The 24376-nt window shown below is 43.5% G+C and overlaps 1 protein-coding gene across 4 annotated transcripts in view; it reads left to right on the forward strand.

Annotated features, from left to right (window-relative positions):
- NMT2 (N-myristoyltransferase 2) overlaps positions 1-24376 on the forward strand; it is a 58785-nt gene that overhangs the window by 21820 nt on the left and 12589 nt on the right. For 2 of the 4 annotated variants that reach the window (XM_070601106.1, XM_070601108.1), the window contains 7 exons: positions 7628-7763; positions 12223-12367; positions 16359-16477; positions 16573-16664; positions 16775-16891; positions 18038-18208; positions 19389-19497. In XM_070601106.1, the coding sequence (XP_070457207.1) occupies positions 7628-7763; positions 12223-12367; positions 16359-16477; positions 16573-16664; positions 16775-16891; positions 18038-18208; positions 19389-19497 (889 nt within the window). Of the gene's footprint in view, positions 1-7627; positions 7764-8143; positions 8187-11776; positions 11939-12222; positions 12368-16358; positions 16478-16572; positions 16665-16774; positions 16892-18037; positions 18209-19388; positions 19498-24376 lie in introns of all 4 variants that reach the window. The other 2 variants (XM_070601105.1, XM_070601107.1) reach the window with 2 other exon arrangements.

Here is a 24376-nt window from a genome sequence, read left to right on the forward strand (position 1 = left end):
TTGCTCCATGCCAGCCACTAGGCCATGCACTTACAGGCCGTGTCTCATTTAATTTCCCGTCGGCCTCCCATCTTTCTATAATCTGTTGCCTTAAGAGCATATGCTCCACAGGACGGGACTTTGCTTTGTTCAGTGTTGTATCTGTATGTTCCAGTAATTAATGCTGTATAACAAACCACCAACCACTTTATTGCTCACAAATCCTGTGGCTTAGGAATTTGGAAAGGGCACCGTTGGAGGGGGTTCTCGCTGGGAGTCTCTTATGAGGTCATGGTCAGATTTTGGCTGGGGCTGCAGTCAGACAATGGCTCCGCTGGAGTGGATGCCCAAGGTGGCTCACTCACAGGGCTGGCCATTGGCCGGAGCTCAGCTTGGTTCTTACCCAGCATGTGGCCTCACCAGCATGGCAGGTCTCAAGATCATCTGACAGAGAGAACATTCTATGAGAAGTGGGTGGCAGCTGTGTGGCCTTTTCTCACCTAGACTTAGAAGTCACACATTGACACATTTGTTGTGAATGATTGGTTGTAAGAGAGTCACAAGCCTGGCCACATTCAAGAGGAGGAGAGCGAGATTCTGTCTTTCATTGGGAGGGGGCTTAGAAAATGAGGTCATATTGAAAACTACTACAGTCCATCTTCTGGCCAAAAATTACTTACATTGTCCCACATGCAGAATACATTTACCCGCCCTAAGACCCTCCCCGAAATCATTTCGTGTTTTGGCTTATGTCTTAGGCTTAGGCTTGAAGTCCAGAATCTCATCATCTAAACCAAGTCTAGGTATGGATGACGCCCCTCAAGGTTGACCTGAATATGTGTGGACTGAGCAGATATGTTATCTGCTCCCCACACACATTTGTGGAGTGATGGACAGATGTAGCAGAGCCACTATAGATATTTCCAAAAAGAAGGAAAGAGACAGTGCACGGCAGTCAGTGGTCCACGGCACTTCTGAAATCCAACCGGTAACGTGTCGCCAGTTCCCTGACTTGAGTTCATCACTCTCTTTGGGAGCTGTTCTCCGTGGCTCTTGCCTCTGGCCTTTGGGCTCTTGGTTCCACCTTTTAAGCCCCTGAGTCACCTCCATCTGCTTCCTGCCTCTGAAAGGCTGAGGGTCCACAGGCTTCTTTTTGTTTTGTTCTGCTGTCTCTTTTAAGCTAATTCTTAAAAAAAAATGTCATGGGTTTACTTTGTCAATTTATAATCCACTCCATTAGGCAAAAGGCCCAGCCACAAATGTCTTCGAGATAAGCTTTTCTCTAGCTTGGGTTCTCTGTGAGCCTGAATGCCCTGGGGATCCTTAGAAGCCATGTTTAGAGAGCGGATGTAGAAGGCACGTCCTTCAGAAACTTAGAAGGCCTTTGTCTGTTTGGAATGTTCAGTGAGGCCCCGCCTTGGATCTTTCTGAGGTCCTAACAAAGGGTCTTACAGCTCCACCCCAGATTTGACTTTTTGTCTTGAGTCCATTTCTTAATATGCAAATCCTTTGCCTTCTGGAGATGTTGGGGATGAGGAACACTTTTATTTTGGAATCCAGCAAGTCCTGCCTGGGTTTATATTTTCTCTAAATTCCACTCAAAAACTGAATAGCTCATTCCTTAATCTCTTCTCTTTCATTTTATTTCAGACAGCTGGGAGAAGCCAACACTTTCAACCCTGTGCCCAGAAATCTTTTTAATTAGATCATCAAGCTCATTAGGTACATTTTCTCCTTTCCACAGTGTCTCTGGCTACATTCTATAAACCGTTCCTCTGTTGCATAACGAGAGTCTCTTTCCTCTGATCTTCCAATATCATTTGATTCATTTTCCTTCGAGTCCCTTGCCAAGAGCCTCCTCTGGGCCATCAGCCTTCTGCTAAGTCTCCTCAGGGTCTTTCCACCTGGTCTTGAAGCCACCTGTTTTAGGTGTTTGTCACAGCCGCCTTCCATTTTCAGATACTAAATTTCGGTTGCAGTCTTTATTCCTGCATACAAATCATCACAAACTTGGTGACATGAAACAGCAGTCACTCTATTGTGTTTGCAGATTCTGTGGGTCGGGAAGTTGGAAAAGGCAGTTTCTCACTTTGGGGTTGAAGACGGGTACCTGAGGGTTACTGTAAATATTCAATAAGAACATGATTAACCTTTGACCTTGTTCCTAATACAGACACAGATGAAACGAAGTTCATGTTGTTAATTTGCTGTTTTCTTGTTTAACCTGAGGGCTAACTCAAGGGTCACAAGGATTTATGAGCTTGTCTTGCAGAAGAAAAAGAATGCCTTTAACAAGTTACAACTACGAGATAATGGCCCCCAGCTGCTGCGTTTCACGCCAGAAGTCTGATTGCCCAAGGGCGTATCTGCAGTGAAAGAAACACGGATTTCCCCTCTTTCTTCAAAACTCCTCTTTGCAAGCCGCTTAGCTGTATGAAAACCCCCTGCTTTCTTCTTTGGTTAAGGTGGATTTGAGAGACCCTATCCTCCACCTTCTCATTTTGGCCAGTTCCAATAAACCTTTCTCCATCTCCAAGCACTGATGTCTTGGTGATTGTGCATTGGGTGCACAAACTTGCAATTAGGAGCTTTGGGGTCATGGTCTCTCATGCAGTGCAGCCAGAGGCTGCCTCGGGTTCAGCTGCACTGTCTCTTGCAGTGCCTGCAAGCCATGGTCTCAGGGCAATCAGACCTCCTCCGTGGCTCCTGGCTGCCCCCAAAGTGAGAATCCCAAGGGAGCCAGGTAGAAACCACATGGCCTTTTGTGACCTAGACTCAGAAGTCACATAGTGTCACCTCTGCTGCATTAAAAGCAAGGGACAAGCTGCTCAGATTCAAGGGGAGGGGAAGAGACCCCACTTCTCGATGGGAGAAGTATCAACAAGTTTTTGGACTGCTTGCTTTTGGAGCAGTGTCTGGCAAAAAGAGGACCTCACTATGTAATTGCATCTAATAAGCAGGTGTGTCTGCCTCTCTGCTTATATCATCTTGTCAGTCTTTGGACAATAGTGTGACCCCTGTGATCATCATGTTATAATGGGGCTTTCTTGTATTTATAATGTATTTTTGAAAAGTTAGGACATGGTACTTCACATGGTACACATTTTATTCTAAATGAATTAGAAGACTAAATATTTTATTCCCAAAAGCCATAAAATGAGTAGAGGAAAAAAAGCATAGAAAGATATTTATGTAATTTTGGAATAGGGAAGGCCTTTCTAGGCAAGATTTAAAAGCCAAGAAGCCACAAGGGAAAAATTTAAAATATTAGAGTCCATAAAAATTTTAAATGTCTGTACAGGAAAAGAGACCATAAATAAAGCTGAGAGCTAAAAAATAAACTGGGTAAAGTATTTGCAATGTAAATAACAGACAACAAATGAGACAGTGTAATATAAGCACAAAGTAGAATCTCTGTCATAGGGCTGTTGTGAGGATTAAATGAAATTGAAGTGCCCAAAGTAAATACTTAATAAATGACAAGTTCTATCCATGGTTTTATAAAGAGCACTGACAAATCGATTTTTTTAAAGACAGCTAATAGAAAAAGGATATGAATGAGCAATTCATGGGAAAATATAAATAGTCAATAAACATAAGAAAAGATGTGTAGCCCCACTCCAGATTAAATAAAGAAAAATTAAACGTACAATGAGACTTTTTCTACCTGTAAGACTGTCAGAGATGAAAAAAATGGTAGTATTTCAGTGCTGGCAAAGATGTAGGGAAATTGATGTTCTCGTTTACTGTTCTGTGTTCCTCTTTAGATATGGTGTTCCCCACCCCCCCAGCTTCTTTCAGGATCTTTTCTTTATTTTTGATTTTGTGTAGTTTGAGAATGATATGCCTAGGTGTAGTGTTTTTGGCATTGATCCTGCTTGGTCTTCTCTGAGCTTCTTGGATCTGTGGTTTGCTGTCTGACATTAATTTGGGGGAAAATCTGAGTCATTATTGTTTCAAATATTTCTTATGTTCTTTCTCCTTCTGGTTTTCCTTTTATGCACATGTTACATCTTTCGTCATCATCCCACAGTCCTTGGATATTCTCTTCTGTTTCTTCAGTCTTTGTTCTCTTTGCTTTTCAGTTTTGGAGGTTTCTATTCAGGTTTCCATTGCTGTATCCTCAAGCTCAGAAATTCTTTGCTCAGCCATGTCCAGTCTACCAATAAGCCCATCAAATGCAGTCTTCATCTCTGTTAGAATGTTTTTTATGTCTAGCATTTATTTTTGGTTCTTTCTTAGGATTTCCATCTCTCTGCTTACATTCCCCATCTGTTCTTGTATGCTGTCTACTTTATCCATTTAAGCCCTTAGCATGATAATCATAGTTCTTTTAAATTCCTGGTGTGATCATTCCAGCGTCCCTTCCATGTCTGGCTCTGATGCTTGCTCTATCTTTTCCAACTGTGTTGTTTGCCTTTTGTATGACTTATAATTTCTTCTTGATAGTCAGGCATGATGTCCCAGGTGAAAGGAACTTCTGCAAACAGGCCTTTAGTCATGTGTTGGAGCTGTTGGAGGGAGGGGAAGTGTTCCATAGTTTGTGATAAGGTCCCGGCCTTTAATGAGCCTGTGCCTCTGGACCATGAACTTCACAAGAGTGTCTCAATTTTCTTCTCCCCCATACATGGGACAGGATGGTTAGAGCTGGCTAGAGTTGGGTATTTCCCTTCCCCAGGTCAGTTAGGCTCTGATAATACCCCAGCAGGTTAGGCTCTGGTTAACTAGTTTCTCCTGAGAGCAGACCTTGTTAGGAAGAACTGAATACTCTGGCGTATTTCAAAATCATTCCTCCTCCCCTCCCACTGCCGGAAGCGCAAAGGGATATTTCTCCAATATTTACTCTGAGGACATGGTTGAGCTCCCAGAGGTAAAACTCACAAAAGTGTGGGAGACCCTGTGACCAGGTGCCCCTGGAGTTTTTACCTCTCAGACTTGCCCACCCTCAACTTGCAGCAATTCATCAGTTACAGTCCAGGTGTTTCTACCCCGGCACTGGATCTCGTGGAGGTTTCCACTCGTGAGTCTCTGCTCCGGGAAGCTGGGACTCTCTGCATTCGCTCCTCTTTCTCTCTAGTCCTGGAGGCAGCGGTTGCCCCGTGTCCTCCTCTCTCTACAGATCCGAAGAGTTTTTGACTTTTCAGTCTGTTCCGCTTTTTACTTGTTGTTGGCATGGAGTGGCGACTTCCAAGCTCCTTACCACGTGGAACTGGAAACCGATTTACTGTTGGTAGAGTGGAAATTGGTACAATATTTAGTAGTCTTAATTATCTAGTAAAACTAAAAATGTGCATGCCTTTTGACCTACATTTCCACCTTTGGACCTATTAGCATGAGTGCACAAAGATGTATCAGAATATTTTTTTGCTGCAGCAGCAGCATTTTTAATATAGAAAGGGTTCAATAAAATATGATATATTTACACAATGGAATGCTTATCCGGTTGCTAAAAAGAAATGAGATCGCTCAATATATCCTGACATGGAAAGAAGTCCAAGACACGTTGTTAAGTGGAAGGAGAAAAGAAGCAAGTTTTAAAATGGTGTGCTTAAGATTCAGTTTTTGTTTAAAACTGATTCATAGTAAAAACAAGGGCATGCTTAGAGAAAAAGACAATTTTGGAAGAATATAAACAAGGAAAACTGTTGGCTGCCTTTGAGGGACAATGTTGTAAGGCTTTTAATATAAATTAATGACATCTGTGTCTTGTGTGACCAATATGTATTTGATAATTACGTAAAAATTCAAGAAAGAAAGTAGGACAGATAGCGCTGATTGAGAACAATAGAACGGAACTGATCGTTTCCATCACTTTCCCCCACTTCAGGCAATAACGTAATAATAATCTCTAACTCTAAATTTTAATTGACCTTCTGGGAATATTGTGGTAGAGTAGGCCCAAATAAATGGAAAATTTAGGTCTCCTCATGTCTTTTTTTTTGCCTTTCACTCTTTCAGAAGACGATAGTCATAAGACAACAAGGGTTCCAAACAGAAATGTTTTACCAGTAAATGTTTTTTTCACGTAGAGTTTTTTGTTCTTGTTGTCAATCCTTCTAGTAAAAATCTTTGTTGGGAAGAATTCCCCCTCTGCAGAGAGGCATTTTCTTTGTTTCTGTGGTGTCAAGATTAGTAATTTGTTGTACCCAAGAGATGATTATAATGGAGGTTGGTTAGTTTTTATTTTTTTTTGGTGAGGAAGATTGGCCCTGAGCTAACATCTGTTGCCAAATCTTCCTCATTTTGCTTGAGGAAGATAGTCCCTGAGCTAACATCCTTGCCAATCTTCCGCTACTTTCTATGTGGGGTGCCACCACACCATGGCTTGATGAGTCACCCGTGTGTAGGTCTGCTCTGGGAACTGAACCTGCAAACCCTGGGCTGCTGATACGGAGCACGTGAACTTAACCACTATACCACCGGCTGGCCTGTAAAATAGAATTTTTGCAACATGTATCTCTCCCTTAGAAGGCTGACCGAGAAGTAGATTCGTGGAGCAATGACAACTGAAGGCTGTCTGATGTCCGTTATAAGATATGGTTTATATCTGCAGTTTTTCTGCTTAGATACCATCTAAGCACCGTGTGGTGTGACTGAGTGTAGTCATATCCTTCTGAGTTACTTGTCCTGCCAAATTCCTAATCTGACTGAATTTCATTCCCCCTTCACATCCTGTTTTGGGTTCCTGGGCCCAATTCCAACGTATGTGTGTTTGGAGGGGGGATTTCCACAAAACATCAAGCAATCCTCAGACACCAGCAGGGTGTCCAGGAATTCAACTCATTTCTGACGCTATCTACCCAGAAGGTAGCATCAGATTCCACAGGTTAAGGACTCAGTCCTACACCCCTTCCAGCCCCGCCACTTCAGGCACCAGTCACAAGCTCAGATTGTTACCTGTGCTTCTGACCGACTGTCTTAGATCAGAGGTTCCCACGACCCCAGCCTCGGGATCGGTTAATTTGCTAAAGCAGCTCACAGAACTCAGAGAAACATTTTACTTACTAGAGCACCAGTTTATTATAAAAGGACATAACTCAGGACCAGCCGGGTGGAAGAGATGCAGAGGGCAAGGCATGGGGCAAGGGCACGGGGCTTCCATTTTCCCTGCAGATGCACCTCTCTCCCAGCACCTCCTCATGGTCACCAACACAGAAGCTCTCCGAACCCCTGTCCTTTTGGGTTTCCATGGAGGCTTCATTACATAGGTGTGACTGATTAACTCATTGGCCATTCTCCTGCCCCTCTCTCTTTCCTGGAGGTTGGGGGCTGGGACTGAAAGTTCCAACCTTCTGATCACACGGTTGGCTCCCTGGGCAATAGCCCCCATCTTCCCAAAAGTCACCTCATTACCATAACATGAGACAGCTTTAAGCTCTCATCACTTAGGAAATTCCGAGAGTTTGGGGAGCTGTAAGCCAGGAACCATGGATGAAGAGCAAATATATGAGAAATATGTATGAGAAATACCTATTTGGTCATCCGAGTGATCAAATATATATATATATATATATATTTCTTATAAGTCGCAGCATCGCACATCCTAACATTGCCTTTTCTCCTGTGTATAACGTGTATTGTTCTAAACCATCAGTTTTATATGCTGATTTTTTTGTTGTTGTTTTACCCTCTGTGAATTTCCTAACAGAAGTCCCGGAGGGGATTTGGGTGCCAAAAAGAAAAAGAAGAAACAGAAGAGAAAAAAGGAGAAACCAAATTCCGGAGGCGCCAAGTCAGACTCAGCATCTGATTCCCAGGAGATTAAAATTCAGCAGCCTTCAAAAGTGAGAGGCCCGGTTTATTTTTACCTCTGCGGTTTCTCGTGTGTGTGAGAGCGGGTTTGTTGGCTCAGAGATGTCCTTAGGGTCGTGTTTGTGTACTCGATGCCACTCTAACTGGAGGTATTTACGGCCTTCCTAAAACTGACACTGGCACCCAAGTAACCAAGAGGCACACACTGTGCTTCTGTGTGTGTGTGGATTCCGCCTGCCTTTTTGCCCTTTCTTGGTGAATTACTATGTCGATTGTAGTGTTAGAAGAAAGTCTCAATGTGAGCTTGTCAGGTTTTTTTTTTTTTGAAGTTACACTTAATCTTTGATTACTTTTAGTTCAGAAGATATTCACGTTTTAATTTTTCTGGGTGTCTGTCTAATTACCTGAATAGCACAACATCATCTGGCAGCAGATGTCGGCTGGAGCAGCCCCAGGTAAGTCTTTCGTTGACTTTCAATCGGACCAGTCTTCAGGGGCCGATCTTAATTCCATTGTCAAGGGTGGGAAATAGCTCTCAAGGATCCCTCTGAAGAAACACCCATTTTAGACCAAACCAGAGTTTTCCGGCTGGGCCCTGTGTTGGCAGGTTGCTGGTCTCGTGTGCGTCTGGTGGTGCGGATGGCAGGTGTCCCTGTCTGTGGACCAACCCCAGTCGCCCTGGCTGTGAACACGGCCTTGTGTGCTGGGCCCAGGGAAGCATAGAGCCCTCTGGATGCAAGAAACTCACAGCGAAAGGGGGAGAATTAGAAGTATAACAACGTGATATTTTGACGGTTGTAGCTCTAAATAAGCCAGCCACCACCACCTTGTCCTGGGTCTGTTTCCCGGTCAGGAGATCCACCCTCCATCTGTCAGGTGTCACACTGTGGCGGCTGCATGTTGCCGTGATGCTGGAAGCTCTGCCACTGGGATTTCACATATCAGCACCCAGGGGGGACAGGTTTCAGCGGAGCTTTCAGACTAAGACAGAGTAGGAAGAAGGACCTGGCTGCCCACTTCCAAGAAAATTGGCCATGAAAACCCTGTGAATAGCCATGGAGCATTGTCTGATACAGCGCCCAAAGGTGAGAGGATGGCGCAGAAAGACCGGGCAGGGTTCTGCTCTGCTGTCCACAGGGAGCTGAGTTGGAATCTGAGTGCTGAGCACTAACAGCAAAGCTCCAAATAAGTTGTCCTGGGGTCCTGGATAGCGGGTGATGTAGTGGAAGGGGCTCAGGAAGTGGAGTGGGGACCTGGGCTCGGCCTGGCCCCATGGCTTTGGAGCTGTGTGCCTTTGCACAAGGTTCTGTGCCCTCGGAAGCCCATCTCCTCATCTGCAAAATGGGGAGGATGCCTTCTCCCCAACTCACAGGGCTGTTACGAGGTTACAATTAGGTCATTTTTATTAAATGGTTTTTATATTACAAGGCAGTGTCTGCAAGGTGGTTATTCGCATGATGCAGGTTTTGCAGAGTTTTAAGTTTTCTTCTTGTACAAAGTTTACTTGTATCACACGAAGTGAGTCTTGCAGTAGTTTTTGTTGGTGTTCCCTGTTTATACGTAAGGACCAGCAGTCACTGAGAAGGAACATTGCCTGCCCCCATTTTTCCCTGCCTGCCTCTGTGGGGTGAGAAGAAAGTGGAATCTTCTTCCCTAGCTTTTCAGCTTGGTTCTCAGGTACTAAATATTGTATCCACCAGACAGCCTTTCCAAGGTGACTCAGACAAGGTACACCATAAGCTTGCCAGATATTTCCTCCATTTCTGAACGCTGCTCCGTCAGGTAAATGCGGCCTTACCTACGTGCACTTGTGACATCTCCTTATTGCTTCTGTCATCTCCATCAGCTTCCACCCATCTCTGTACCCCTCGTCATTTTGAGCCCTTCTCCCACCTCTGGTCACTTAGAAGAAACTAGAGCCAGCCCAGGCAGGAGGAACTGTTAGCGTTATACGGTAGAAAAATGCTTTTCTTTTTTAATTAAGAATAAGTCCAAATTGTTTTAATGTGGACTTTTCTGCATTGCGTTTTTTACAACTGAGGCGTCTTTCCCTTAAGCTGATGCCAGGTCTAGATGACACCGTAAATTATAGTGGACTGTGTTTAGAGACTATTCCGCTTTATACTCAACAAAATAAAATATTTCTTTGGATTCTTGTAGACTTCTTAGTGGTAGGGGACTTGGACGTTTTTCCAAGGTGTTAAATTAGGAAAATAATGGGTATAGAGTACAGGTGATGTTTAGTATTTCACAAGCAGCGGATGTGGAGGAAAAGAAGTGTGCATGACTCTTCCATTGGCATATAATAGTGGGATCCTAAATTGGCGTTGATAGACATGCTCGCCTTTCCTAACACTAATTCATTTCTCCCCAGGTAGTGCTACTATGGAAGGTGAATGGATAGGTTTAAGAGTTTATCATAGCTGAGTTTTCCTTACTGCTTTGTCACCATGGATTTGAAAATTGTGCTTCGTTGAATCTACTGTAAGAGAGCACTGGAATAGGGAGCATTGGGATAAACTGTTTCACAATGGTGATTTCGTGTGAAGACTACTGGTCAACCTGATGAGGCCAATTTGGTCAAGTGGAAACCACACCAGGGCTTCCAGTGGAGCTGGGTGTCATTAGCTCCTTTGGAACAAAGATGCTGATTCATGCGTGTTACAAAATCATTTGAGTTTGATATTTCAGTGTTAGAGGATTTAACTCCAATATCAGGAAAGAAGAATTACCATGACAAATTCAGTGCAGATACTGTAGGTATATTTTTATGAGCCTGGGTTCTACTTTGACTTTTTAAAGATAAAAGGATGCATTTGCAGGCATTATTAGTTCAAATATGCTGTGCTCTCAGTTCCTATTTAAGTTGTTGGTCTCCTCATAGATTCTGTCATTGGGGGTTCAAATGGATGTAAATTTCATTTTGCTGGAAATCAATTACTTTTATGTTGGATGTCTAAAAGAGACCCGAAGAAGAAAAATCTAAAAATGCAATGAATTAGAACAGCGAAAGTATTTTGTTAAATTAGTATGTGTGACTGAGGTATGACCTTATGATTTAGACCTCAATCAAAATATAAGATCAACAGCTTACAAAAATTGTGGAATTGTGGCAGTCCTGGGCAATGCTGTTAGACTTATAGGTGGAGACAGTAAGACTTTCACCTGCCTCTGGTTAGGTACTTGGTTTCCTTCAATCATTTTAGTGGCAAGATTCTTAAGGAAAGCCGGTGAGTAATGCAACCACAGGTTGGGCTGTATTAATTAGATCCCGTTTTGTACTGTGAAATGAGTAAGCTTCCCAGGGTAAAGGATTTGCCGCAGACCACTGACTTGAGATTCAAAGTTGAGCAGAAGTTCAGAGCTGCTGTGTATAACCCACCGAGGGTCGATGGTACCTTTCCTTGGTGCCCATGGTGTGTTGACACACAGGAAACCCAAGGGCTCTGAAATTCCTTCTAACCACTTCTGAACGACAGAGAAGAGCATTCTTGATATGGCATCACAATTCTAAAATGAATCAGTTATCTCACATATTGAAAAAACTCACTGGTTTCCACATCCAGTCCTACATACTGTACCACTCTCTCATTTCAAGTATAGTCTCATTTTCCATGTAGCATTACATTATTTGAGAGATTTTCAAAAAAAAAAATAAAAGAGCTGGGGAATCTTCAGAGATGACAGGAATATTGGCTTTGAGGATGGAACTTTAGAATTTAAAGGTATTGTCAATTTTATAAACTGAGAATAGGTTTTACTTAAAAAGAGGGTCAGTTTCCAACACTTGGGTTGGGGAGGCTGTGATTGCCAAGGATCTGAACTCAGAGTGGAAGCTGCTCATTCTTGTTGTTGGAAGGTTTGTGTCTGGATCAGCATCCACGTTAGGAGAGGGCAGCGTGTGGTCCAGGAGGAGGGCATCCTTGGAGGTTTCCTTTCTTGATTAACTTCCTTCCCAGCTCAGCACTACATTCAGATTTTTCTTTCTTTTTTCTTTTTTTTTAATGAACTAAAATTCCCCTTGTCTGCCTGGTTTCCATTCTAGAAGTTATTTCCTTTGTCCCCACATTGCTGCCGCAGAGCATTAACCATAACAGTGAAACCAAGGCTAATGGCTGGCTGGCTGCTGTGTGATAGTCATACATGCATTCTGTGTCACTCCTCTTTGCTGGTCTGCAGGATGAGTAACGGTGACGACCATTGGCAGGTGGGTGGGAGACTGAAGCAAAGGGTGGTTCGATTTACTTTAGATTTCCCCAACTATCAGAGCCCCATTACAACTACAGAGCTACTGTGATCTTTAACATCATGTGTTTGCTAATATTTTCATCTGTTAGCATACTGGTGCCCAAGGCCCTGACCAGGCTTAGACGAGGATTGCCCGTTTTGCAATGTTGTAGTCTCCAATGCAGACGCACCTGTACCTGCCCCAGGTTTTGGAGGAGCGGCAGCTTCCTCATATTTTGTGTCTGTGTGTCTTTGCTGTTGTAGAACCCCAGCCTTCCAATGCAGAAGTTGCAGGATATCCAGAGAGCAATGGAGCTGTTATCCGCATGCCAGGGCCCCGCCAGGAATATCGATGAGGCCGCCAAACACAGATACCAGTTTTGGGATACACAGCCGGTACCCAAACTAAGTAAGCTTTTCTGCCTTTTTTTTTTCCCCCAAAACAAAACTGGATTGACGACAAACGAAAAACACAAAGGACACTCTTCCTCACTTGTATAAGTTGTTTCATACCACAGATTAGAAATTTACACAAAAGTAACATTTTTTTTCTTAAAATATAAATATGGGGTAGTGACTTTGGCTTTTGGTAACAACAATGTTAGTCTAATTCCTATCCTTATTAAAAATTCCACTTTTCAGGCTGGCCCTGTGGCCGAGTGGTTAAGGTCTCACACTCTACTTCAGTGGTCCAGGGTTTCGCCACTTTGAATCCTGGGCACGGACATGGCACCGCTCATCAAGCCATGCTGAGGCGGTGTCCCACATGCCACAATCAGAAGGACCTACAACTAGAATATATAACTTGGGGGTGAAGGGGTGAAGAAGAAGAAAAAAGAAAAAAAGAAGATAGGCAACAGATGTTAGCTTAGGTGCCAATCTTTAAAAAAATAAAATAAAAATCCAATTGCCCACTCTCAAAACATTAGCATATTAAAAATATATATAAAAGAGGGACTCTCGGGGCTCACCTGGTCGTGTAGTGGGTAAGTTCCTGTGCTCCACTTTCTCGGCCCAGGGTTCGCTGGATCAGATCCCAGGCATGGACCCACCCACTGCGCATCAAGCCATGCTGGGGCGGGATTCCGCATGCAAAGTAGAGGGAGATTGGCACAGATGTTAGCTCAGCAGCAATCTTCCTCACCAAAAAAAAAAACAGAGGGACTCTCCCTTAGCCCCTATTTTTTGGTTCCAAGCTTCATAGAGTTCTGTTTTCTATACACAAGTGTTTAGCTGTCTCACATCTCAGTTGTTCCAAAAGACACAGAAAATTTGCCCTATTAAATCTCACTGAAATGGAAAATTTTGCACTGTTTAACAATAGGATTCTGAACGCTCACCAGTGGTGTCAATTATTACCCATGCAATAACATTCCAGTATGTAAGGGAATTGGGTCACTTTGTAAGGGCTTTGGGTCATGTAAGAATCTTTCTAATAGGCCTCTTCCCTCAGCGCTTGGCCTGCTCCATCACATTTCAATAACAATTTTACCCCTTAAGTTTTCCATAAACATCATTTAATTGTTCCACTTTCATGTTATGCAAAAAAAAGATGCTGATATAAAAAACATAAAATGTTTTAAATGTATTACAGGCTAAACTTGGTGGTTGTATTATGTTTGCATGAAGATAGATGATCATATAGTTATTTTTATGTTTTTCTTTCTTGATTGTTCAAGTTCCAGAATCTGTATAATATGAAGGATTAATTGCCCTCCAAAACTCTTTAATAGCCCACTTGTGTACAAGTAATCAGTTTTATCACATAGAAGTCAGGGAACAAGCTTTCTCTCTGCCTTCAAATAATGCTTTTCAAACTTTTTTGAAGTTACTGCTCATCTCCCACCCACGCGCGACCCCAGCAGCTTAAAAAGCATGAGCTTCAGAGTGGGAAAGAAGAAAGACTTTATCCTTACTTGGGTTTTCTTTCAGCCTCTAGAAATATATTTGGTGGTGAAGGAAGACTCTCTAGAATGAACTTCAGGATTTTAAATGACAGTGAATTGAGTGATGCTTAGCTGAAGGGATGTAGAGTTATTGATCTGGGTATGTCGGGTTTAGCTGAATGCTGCTTGCCAAGCTGCCGGGGCTTTCAGGTCCCTGCCCCGGGGAGAAGAGAGGCGCCTCCAGCCGGCACTAACCCCAGTGCACGTTTTTGGAAGACAGCCCAGGTGCTCAGCACATTTCGGCCCCTCCCCTAAATCCTTGCAGGATTCCCCAGCTCGTAGGACGCCTGGTATGCACCTCCACTAAGGCAGCGTCCAGGTTAGTCGGGGAAGAGGGAGACTGAAGTGAGGGGAATGTTGGAGAGTCAGGGGGACTCTGCTCCTCCATTTCTCTCTGGAGTGGTTGGTGCCTGAACACACCCAGCCTTTGAAAGCTGCTTGAATGGGAGGGTCCCCTGATGTTGTGGGACAGCCAAGCCCCAAGCAAAGGTCTGAAGGGACTCTAAAGGGGCAGCTGGGAATCTGGCCCCTTGGGCTGACTTGAGAAAGCCTACGGTGTTCACATGGAGATGAGCTGGTGGAGGGGAGATGGGACAAAGTACCAAAGCCAGGGAGTAGAAAGGAGAGAAAATGAAACCCTTGGCGCTGGTACAGACCCTGTGACTCCACCTGTAAAAGGTCTGTGATGGTAAAAACCTGTCCCTGAGGGTCACGTATTCAACGGATGTTCGTTTGTTTGTCTGTCTGTCTTCTGGTTCTATCTGTCTATTTATTTTATTTCTTTATGGCATAATTGACATATAACATTATATTGGTTTCAAGTATACAACATAATGATTCGATAATTACATACATTGCAAAGTGATCACCACAATAAGTCTGATTAACATCCGTCACCACACAGTTACAGAATTTTTTTTCTCGTGATGAGAACTTTTAAGATCCACTCTATTAGCAACTTTCAAATAGGTAATACAGTATTTTTTCTCTTTTTGTGTGTGTGTGTTTTTTTTTTGAGGAAGATTAGCCCTGAGCTAACATTTGCTGCCAATCCTCATCTTTTTGCTGAGGAAGATTGACCCTGAGCTAACATCCATGCCCATCTTCCTCTATTTTATACATGGCTTGATAAGCAGTGTGTAGGTCCGCTCCTGGGATCTGAACCAGGGAATCCCGGGCCACCAAAGCAGAACACGTGAACTTAACCAGTGCACCACCGGGCCAGCCCCGATAATACAGTATTTTTAACCGTAATCACCATGCTGTACGTTACATCCCTGGGACGTATTTATAACTGGAAGTCTGTAACTTCTGACCCCTTCCCATTTTCCCCATCCCCTGCCTCTGACTCCCATCGATCTGTTTCTGTATCCATGAGTTCTTTCTTTTTGTTGTTTAGTTTGTTTTAGATTCCACATATAAGTGAGAGCACATGGTATTTGGTTTTCTCTATCTGACTTATTTCATTTAGCATAATGCCCTCAAGGACTCTCCATGTTGCAAATAGCAAGACTTCCTGCTTTCTTATGGCTGAATAATATTTAGCAGATATTTGCTGAGTGTCTGCTATTAAATGCCAGGCACTGGGGTACATCCCGGGGAAACAGTGGTGGGAAAGTAGGATAAATGGTGGCCAGATGGGGGTTTTCAGGAGGACATACTCCAGGTAGGAAAAAACTTTCGTCAGGGAAAGATGCTATGAGAAAGTGATGTGTAAGCTTCTATCTGAGAAAACTCAAGTGGCCGGCCATGCAAAGAGCAGGAAGGGCCTTGGGGGCAGAGGAGAGCCCCGATAGGCCTGAGCTGGAGCTAGCCGGAGGCAGGTCGTGTGGCTGAAACCTGGGAGCAGGGCTGGTGGGTGTGCCGAGGGTGGCCAGGCAGGCAGCCACCTCGGTCAGGAGCCTGAGTTCTGTCCCAACTCTATTGGGAAGCTGCGGAGAAGGAATCGGAAAAGGGCAGCTTTGTGGAAATGGCCAGAGACGTTGGTGACTGGAACCGCACAGCCAGCAGTCTGGGGAGGAGGAGTAAACGGTCCTGAAGTTCATGTTAGATTTTGCTGGGCCAGGTCAGAGGTCAGTGCAGCCCCTTCCCCTGTTTGTTGAAATGCAGAGTCAAAGAGAACGTGTCCAAGGCTGTCATCAAAGCCACGTTGTCTGCAATGGCACTGCACCATAAACCTTTAACCTAGGGACTGAGACGGAGAAATCACTATCGTTTCATTATATACCCTTTGTCGTCGGCTGACACAGGATTTCTCCTTTTATTTAATTGGCAAAATAGCAGCTCTTCTCCACCAGTATTTCACTCCCGAGCTGGCTGAAACGATGGCACGTTTTTAAAGATTGTTACACCCAAACATGATTTTGTTTTATGTAACGGACCATTTTGGATGGTCAGAATACCTTGTAATTGGATACTCTCTCTTTTTATCTTTCTCTTTCTGGCCCTCTCCAGATGAGGTCATAACGTCTCACGGTGCAATTGAAGCAGACAAAGACAACGTGCGTCAAGAGCCGTATTCCCTGCCGCAGGGTTTTATGTGGGACACGTTAGATTTGGGTAATGCCGAAGTGGTGAGTAGGTCTCTTACATTCAGCACCTGCGTTCACACGCGTTGCTTCTGAGTTGATCTGAGCACCACAGACGGGGCACTTGTTTGGTCTTGCAGCTCAAGGAGTTGTACACGTTGTTGAATGAGAACTACGTGGAGGATGACGACAACATGTTCCGCTTTGACTATTCGCCCGAGTTCCTGCTATGGTGAGTCCGGCTGCTCACGTGAGCCGTGGGTGGCGCGGTTGGGGTGTGGTGTATCCCTGTGCTCTTGGACGCTAACTGGCGCCTGTTTTCCTTGCCCACGTTGACTTCAGGGCCCTGCGTCCTCCAGGCTGGCTCCTTCAGTGGCACTGTGGGGTCAGAGTGTCTTCGAACAAAAAACTAGTCGGGTTCATAAGTGCCATCCCAGCAAACATTCGGATTTATGACAGGTACATCTTCAAGCTTGCCCGGGTCAGTTTTGTTGCTTTTCCAAGAATTGCAGCTATAATGAGCTGTTAAAATGGCTTCGTGCAGGCTGTTGGTGGTGGAGGAGCTTGTATATGTGTGGGGGCGGGAGTATACGGGAGCTCTCTGTATTTTCTGCTTAGTTTTGCTGTGAACTTAAAACTGCTTTAAAAAACAGTTTATTAATTAATAAAAAAAAGGTCTTGGACTGTGAACAACAACAACAAAAGGACCACTCTCTTTTTCTCTCTCTCTTTTTCTCAGTCTCCTTCAATCTCATACATGCATGCACACAGATATGTATTGTGTACATATACACATACATGTACGTATATATGTAGCAGAATAAACAAAGCATAAACAGGTATTTCAGGTTTCTTTCTGGGAGAAAAAGTACTTGAAAAGATTTTAGGAAGGATAAAAACTTTCTATCCATAAGATAAGTATGTAGCATTTTTGCTCCTGGTCTCCAGCCCAGAAAGTCAAAGATGCAGCTATGAAAGTCAAAGATTTAATGCATAATAGGTCTGTTTACTTTTTGGTGTATTAGGTTAGCTTATTTACTGCTAAAAGCATTTGATCCCAATGGGTTTTGTGCACCAAACAAAAAGCCTGCATATCTGGAACCAGAGCAGGGGGTGGGCTTTGAAGCTCTAGAAGGTTTATTTTAGCTCAGAACAGCACCTGCTGGTCTGGTCCAGGCACCTCTCAGGGATCCAGGCAACTGCATTATACTACAAAGCAACATCTTACCAGATTCTGCATCTGGGTGGCCCAGTTATTGCCATCATTATATGCAGGACAGGAAAACAGATATAGAAAGTTTAAGAAGCACATCTGATCCCATTTCTAAACTGAAAACTTAGAAAAGACCAAAGTCCTAAAATTTATTTAGAACGTGGGGGTGTGCATCTCCGTGGCCTAGAGTTTTAACCATTCTGGCAGAAGAGTATGGGGAGGAGTGTGGCAAGCTGAGTTTATGAAATGTCTAAATGATGGGATGTTTTTCTTAAATATTGTGTCAAAAGAGGTCTTCCAGTTTCTTAGTCTTTGAAATTTGATGGGTGTTGTCTTATTGTTTTAAATGTTTTCATCTTAACGTTTGTCCTGATTTTTGACATCTTTCTTAGTGTGAAGAAGATGGTTGAAATCAACTTTCTTTGTGTTCATAAGAAGTTGAGATCAAAACGGGTAGCTCCAGTGTTAATTCGAGAAATAACTAGAAGAGTGAACCTGGAAGGGATTTTCCAGGCCGTCTACACCGCTGGAGTGGTTCTTCCCAAGCCAGTGGCCACGTGCAGGTAATAGCACCACACCCTTACCTGTCCTTCGTGCATCGAGCCCCCCTGCCGCGTTGCTAGAGGTGTTAGTCTCCTCGCATGTAACTCACAGGGATTCTGGCTTACCCGTGATTATGCAGTTGGTCGGTAGCAGAGATGGAGACTAGCACCTAGAGCCACGGAGCCCGGGATTCCTTCCAGTGTACCAGACAGCCACGTGTATGCTACTGACACGGGATCTCCATTTCTGTGTCTCTTCCATTGGAAAGACGAGTGCTGTCTCTACCTTGGAGGAGCCCAGGGCATCATGATCGTGAACTGTCGTGTGTGTACCATCTTCCTTCCTCCTCTGATGCTCAGTTTTATATGTGCTCTACAGCGCTATCAGGAACTATTCCAAAAGCTTGATAAATATCAGTTAAAAAACCCAGAGGTACTTGTTTGCTAAGAGTAAGACGGCTTCAGCTCTGTTTTTATGACCTCATCTGATCTTATCAAGCTTTCAAAGGTTAATCCAGCGAGAAAATCGTTTATCAGACTGTCACTTGACTAGCCTGTTTGTAAAGCATCAGAAAGAGTTGGTCTCACTCCACTATTTCTATTGACTCAAATAAGATGAATCTTCAGATAAACATAGTATAAAAGAGCAAACTATAAAATTACTATCTCCTGTTAAATTATTCATAAATAAACAGAATAAATAAAACTTCACAGGTATATTTTCGTGCAAATCATTCACCCCAGTACCTAAACTGGAATCACATAAGAAATTCAAGCTAGTTTCTCAAAAAGTCATTTTCTTTGGTGTGCATTATATAAACATGTAGGCTGCTAATTTAGGGGGAATATTTTCATGTTTTTAAACTTTCTCCTTTGCTTTCTGTAGAATCAACAGTGGTCATTAAATACTTGCAAACTGGGCATTATTAATATTTCTTTTGCAATTTTAAGGTTTCTTTTTACTGAAAGAGATGAAAAGAGGCATGTAATAACTAGGAATACAGAACATATTTTAGAGATGAAAAATGAGTGATAAAATAATTGCATACGAGGAAGACCAGCATCCAGCACTGTGCCAGCCACAACATAAGCGTTCATTGAATGCTGCTGAAGCGTTCGCCGAACAGCTGAGCTGAAACAGAGAGTAAAAATGTGGAGAGTCAGAAATCAATCCGATTTTAAAACCTTTGTTGTGTTCCAGATACTGGCATCGATCGCTAAACCCCAGAAAATTGGTCGAAGTGAAATTTTCTCACTTGAGTAGAAATATGACTTTACAGAGAACAATGAAGCTATACAGGCTTCCAGATGTAAGTAAGAAATGATTTGCAGTTTTTTGAAGCTGGAACAACTGAAGCTTTTAATGTAGAGAAGAATTATTTGCAGGAGTCTAAAAACTGGCCCATGTGTCTGAAGATATGACTGTAGCTAAAGACTGCGTGGAACTCAGGGGCTAGGAAATAGGGAGGGTCCTTTGGAAATATCAGGTGTTTTTAAGTTCTTCATTTTGTGGTTGGATGGATTGAACTCAAGACATATGAGTGTTGAAATTTTGAGTATTTATAGTCTGTTAATAAGAGGGAAGAAAAGTTCAGGTTTCTGATGATATCTTAACACAATGGAACTAAGGAAGGAGGTTTAGAGGAGAGATCTTGGGAGAGTAAATAATGTCTCATTAAATTATCCTCTTTTTAAACCAGCAAATTCCCAATTCGAAAAGTTGTCTCTTAATAGGGGAAAATTTTAACGTGCTCACCAGTCTTGGCTTTATTTGGGGCTTGGCTGGTATATTAGTTATCTATTGCTATGTAACAAGTTACTGCAAACATACTGGCTTAAAACAACACATCTACTATCTCTCAGGTTCTGTGGGTCAGGAATCAAGGCACGGCTTAGCTGAGGCCTCTGCTTCAGGGCCTCTCATGAAGCTGCCATCAAGGTGTCAGCCAGGGCTGAGGTCTCATCTGAAGACTGGACTGGGGATAGAGCTGCTTCCAAGCTCACCTGACTGTTGGCAGGCATGAGTTCCTTGCAGGCAGTTGGATCGAGGGCCTCAGTTCCTCACTGGCTGTCAGCTAGAGGCTGCCTCAGTTCTTTGCCACATGGGATTCTCCATAGGGTGGCTTACAACATGGCGGCTTGCTTCATCAGAGCCAGTGAAGACAGAGAATCGGCTAGCAAGGTGGAAGTTAGAACCGTATGTAATCAATCACAAAAGTGACATCCAGTCACCATTGCCATACGTCATTGGTTAGAAGAAAGTCACAAGTCCAACCTACCCTCAAGAGGAGTGGATCACAAGAGCATGAACACCAGGAGGCAGGCATCGTTGGGGGCCATCTTAGAATCTGTCAGCCACAGATGGGCTCTTTGGTTTGAAGTTTTGATTTTGTCAGAGCTGTTCTTTCTTTTGGATTCTTACAGAGTGGTTTAGTTAGATATTGTAACTTGACTGAAGGATTCACATGGAATGGAGCCATGTTCCTCTAAAAGCGGTGAGGACTGTAGTGGCCTTTCTAGGGGCAGCCGACTCCAGTTCCTTTTGTCTTTTGGCCAGTTGTGTGTTTACTAAACACCTGTCGTCAGTGGCTGCATAACTGATGTCTTTTTCCTGATGATAGACGAGACTCAACTAATTTATGACCTGAGGCAGAATGTAATAACGAGGGACGTGGAGGTGGAGGAAACCAATGTGGGAAACGTCACGCTCATCCTTCTTGGGCTTCACAGCCTGGCACAAGGATTGGAAGGCATGTTCTTCTGTCTGTCTTAAATGTTCTTGCAGACAGTGGGGGCTCAAACTGATGAGCTCACCACCTCTCCACGAGGCCAAGGAGGGAGGGGGAACATAGATCAGAACAGAAGGAAGTAAGAACCGCAGGCCCCATGACGGAGGGTGACCTGGGGAAGTGGGAGCTGGCCTCCCAAGCTGGGGTGACAGAAATGAAGGTAAGAGCATGGCAGTGTGTGCCCTGAAATGGAGAAACAGGAAGATGTTCAGAGAAGTCACACCCTCATTGTGACAATTAATAGTTACTGATCAGTATTCTTTTGAAGCTAGAGACGATTTCTGCTAATGGCTAAGACCCAGAGCGACTGAGAGGGACAGAGTCACACAGAGCACAAACGGCAGTGAGAAAAAAGGGGACAGTACACAGCAAAGATGAAACGCCCCCTCTGCAGGCACCTTTTGTTCTCAGTGTCCTCCTTGCCAGTAGTTAAATACTCTGCTATATGCGCGTTGAAATAAAAACTTCAAGAGTGCCTGCTTTTTTCACTAGGGGCTAATTCTGTTCTACTTTGGTCTGGCCAGATTTCAGTTTATTGAACCTAAAACAGCTCGCGTGTGAGGAGAGCGCCCACTTACATGTAGGTTGCCTAAAATGAAATGAAGAATAGGCGTTTTTAGTACCTATCATTGGTTTATTCAGGATGCTTAGAACTTAAGGGGCTAAAAGTACTTTTAACTTGACTTTGTCCATCAGCCTTTCTATTTTTGTACAAGAGTCAATCAAGTCACAGATAACGAAGTTGCAGTGAGTTGGTAGTAATTCACTGGGAGGCATTGGCTGTGAAGCCACACTTTGGTATCTTAGTTACAGTGGACTTAGGTCCCTTGCGTACGGCAGTCCTATCCAGCCATGGTGTTATGGTGACTGCCTTTTTCTTCCCCAATAAACTGACATTTATAAAGTGCTCTCACACAAAATATTCAATATATTCTTACGACAACCTAAGATAAGATAAGAAGTTGGTACTCTTATCTCCATTTTACAGATGAAAAGACCGAGGCTGCCATTTAGACAAGGGCCTGTCACTAATAAGTGGAGGACTTGGGATGCAGGCCCCAGTCTTCCATGTTCCCCCATTAGATCTCTCGGCTTCTGCCATCACCTCTCACACACCCTTGGTGGGGGCACCGTGGGCCAGTCCCAACAGACGTCTCGCTATGTAGTCATTAGAGTGTAGGTTCAGACAGGGAAGGACAATTGTCAAGGTCCAAACGGCTCTCGTTGGCATGTTCCAGTCGTCTTCCCCCTTTTAAGTCATAAGGAGGGAAAGAAAAATGAAGAGCAAATTAATGAAAAAGAGAGTGGGTAGAGGAGACGAAAGTACCAAGATCAGGAAATTGGAAGGTGCCGACAGCACTCTCCTGGGTGTCTGTCTCCTGAGTTGGAAGCTGGACAAGGCAGCCTGTACCAGAGCACCTCCTCCCACAAGGGCCCAGATGGATGATGCCACCACTGGCCATCACATCACTGAAGGACCGTTTATACCATTCAGCATAAAATGAAGAACCGTACTGAATACGACTTCTGCTCCATGGATCAGTCTCATTTCCTGATTCATCATTACTGTTGCTGCTTCCAGTGCCTGCTTTCTCTCCTCTTCACGGACTTCTGAAGATGAGAGTTAACATATACTGGGGCCAGAATTATGCTGGCCTTGGAACATCCGTGTTCTCGTTTATCATTTATAACAGTCATAGGAGGGTGGGTCTTTGACCCCATTTTGTAGAAGAGGACATTGAAAGACGAGATTGATTTGCCCAGAGTCTTCTAGTCGGACAGAACCATCCCAGAGCCCATGTCATTAGCCACTAGTATCTCAAATACTAAGGTTTCTCCAAGAATAACGTTTCCCTCCCTTTAAACATTGGTTTGGGGCCAGCCCTGTGGCTGAGTGGTTAAGTTCACGCGCTCTGCTTGGGTGGCCCAGGGTTTCACCAGTTTGGGTCCTGGGCGCTGACATGGCACTGCTCATCAGGCCACGCAGAGGCGGCGTCCCACATAGTACAACCAGAGGTATTCACAACTAGAATATAAAACTATGTACTGGGGGAATTTGTGGAGAAAAAGCTGAAAAAAAGAAAAAAAAGATTGGCAACGGTTGTTCAGGTGCCATCTAAAAAAATAAATAAACAAACATTGGTTTGTTTTTAATTTGATGTTGAGCATTTCCAAACAAGTTGGAAATTTTCTTTTTTGGTCAATACTCTTAAAGATGAAAGAATGTGAAGTAGATGAAAAGCAGCAGTCAGGTTAATCTCCCAGCATCTTTCTCTTGTGTTGCAAGAAAAACATGCTTGTCAAGACAGGCGAACACGTGTGAGACATTCTAGATTTAGCAGCAGTGGCCAATTTTTTTAGTGTTTAGTGCCCTACTGCTCCTTTTGAATAAACAGCCATAATCATTGCCTACCTCTCTACTCTGGAATCTTGGCTCTAAAACAGTTCACACCACATAGTCTGACAGAGAACAGCGCTGCCTCTGTTTTCCAGTAGAGCTCTGAGCTTGACTTCTGTAGGCCCTGATAAGCAGGTTTTACAAAGATTGCAGTGTAGACACAGTCCAACGAGTGATGCATTTTAGTTGCATCGTGGGAACGTGTATCTGAATGAGATACAGAGTTTGCTTAGGAAATTTAAGATTTTTCTCAGTTACTGGAAATGCTTTTTAGCTTTTTATTGAACTCTCAGAAGACTTTGCCCTTCTGGACTTTGCCACAGCTTATCATTTTTATCTTGGCTTCACATTCTTCCCACCTCTTCCTGAAGACAACAGCTATAACTTGAGTGTTTATTTTACATTTTAACATTTATGTCATGCTTCCCTAGGTTTTTGGGAGAGTATGTGACTTCACAATGTTAGAAAGAAGCAGGTTTAGGCTCTGAGATACTGTTTTAGTCACCAAAAGTAAATATTCTCCTCCTGTTTTCTGGAACCTTATATTTTTTATAGCTTATATAGTCTGATGCTCTCTTTTGCTTTAATGCTTCTGTAAAAACTTATTTGAAGTGCTTATAAATGGCCGGGTTTATATACTTTCTCCCTTCCTCTTTGTCCAAACAGCCTGTTTCACTGGGTCTTCCTTATCTGAGTTCTACTACCCGTTTTTCTGACCTTCAGAGACTTGAGAAAGCAGTTCTCAAAGTGTGATGCAGGGACCCCTGGAAGTCCCCAAGACCCTTTCAGGGGATCCGTGAAGTCAACGCTATTTTCATAATAACACTAAAACAGAATTTGCATTTTTTTACTTTCACTGTCTTATGAGTCTACTGTGAAGTCTTCCAGAGGCTATGGAATGTGTACATATATATTTTTTGTTTTAAAATTTCTAACTTAATTTCTATCATGATAAATATGGATAGATAAAACCCACATAAGCAAAGCTCTTTGGAAGTATGA

The sequence above is a fragment of the Equus przewalskii genome, chromosome 30 (genome assembly GCF_037783145.1).
Source record: "Equus przewalskii isolate Varuska chromosome 30, EquPr2, whole genome shotgun sequence".
NCBI lineage: Eukaryota > Metazoa > Chordata > Mammalia > Perissodactyla > Equidae > Equus > Equus przewalskii.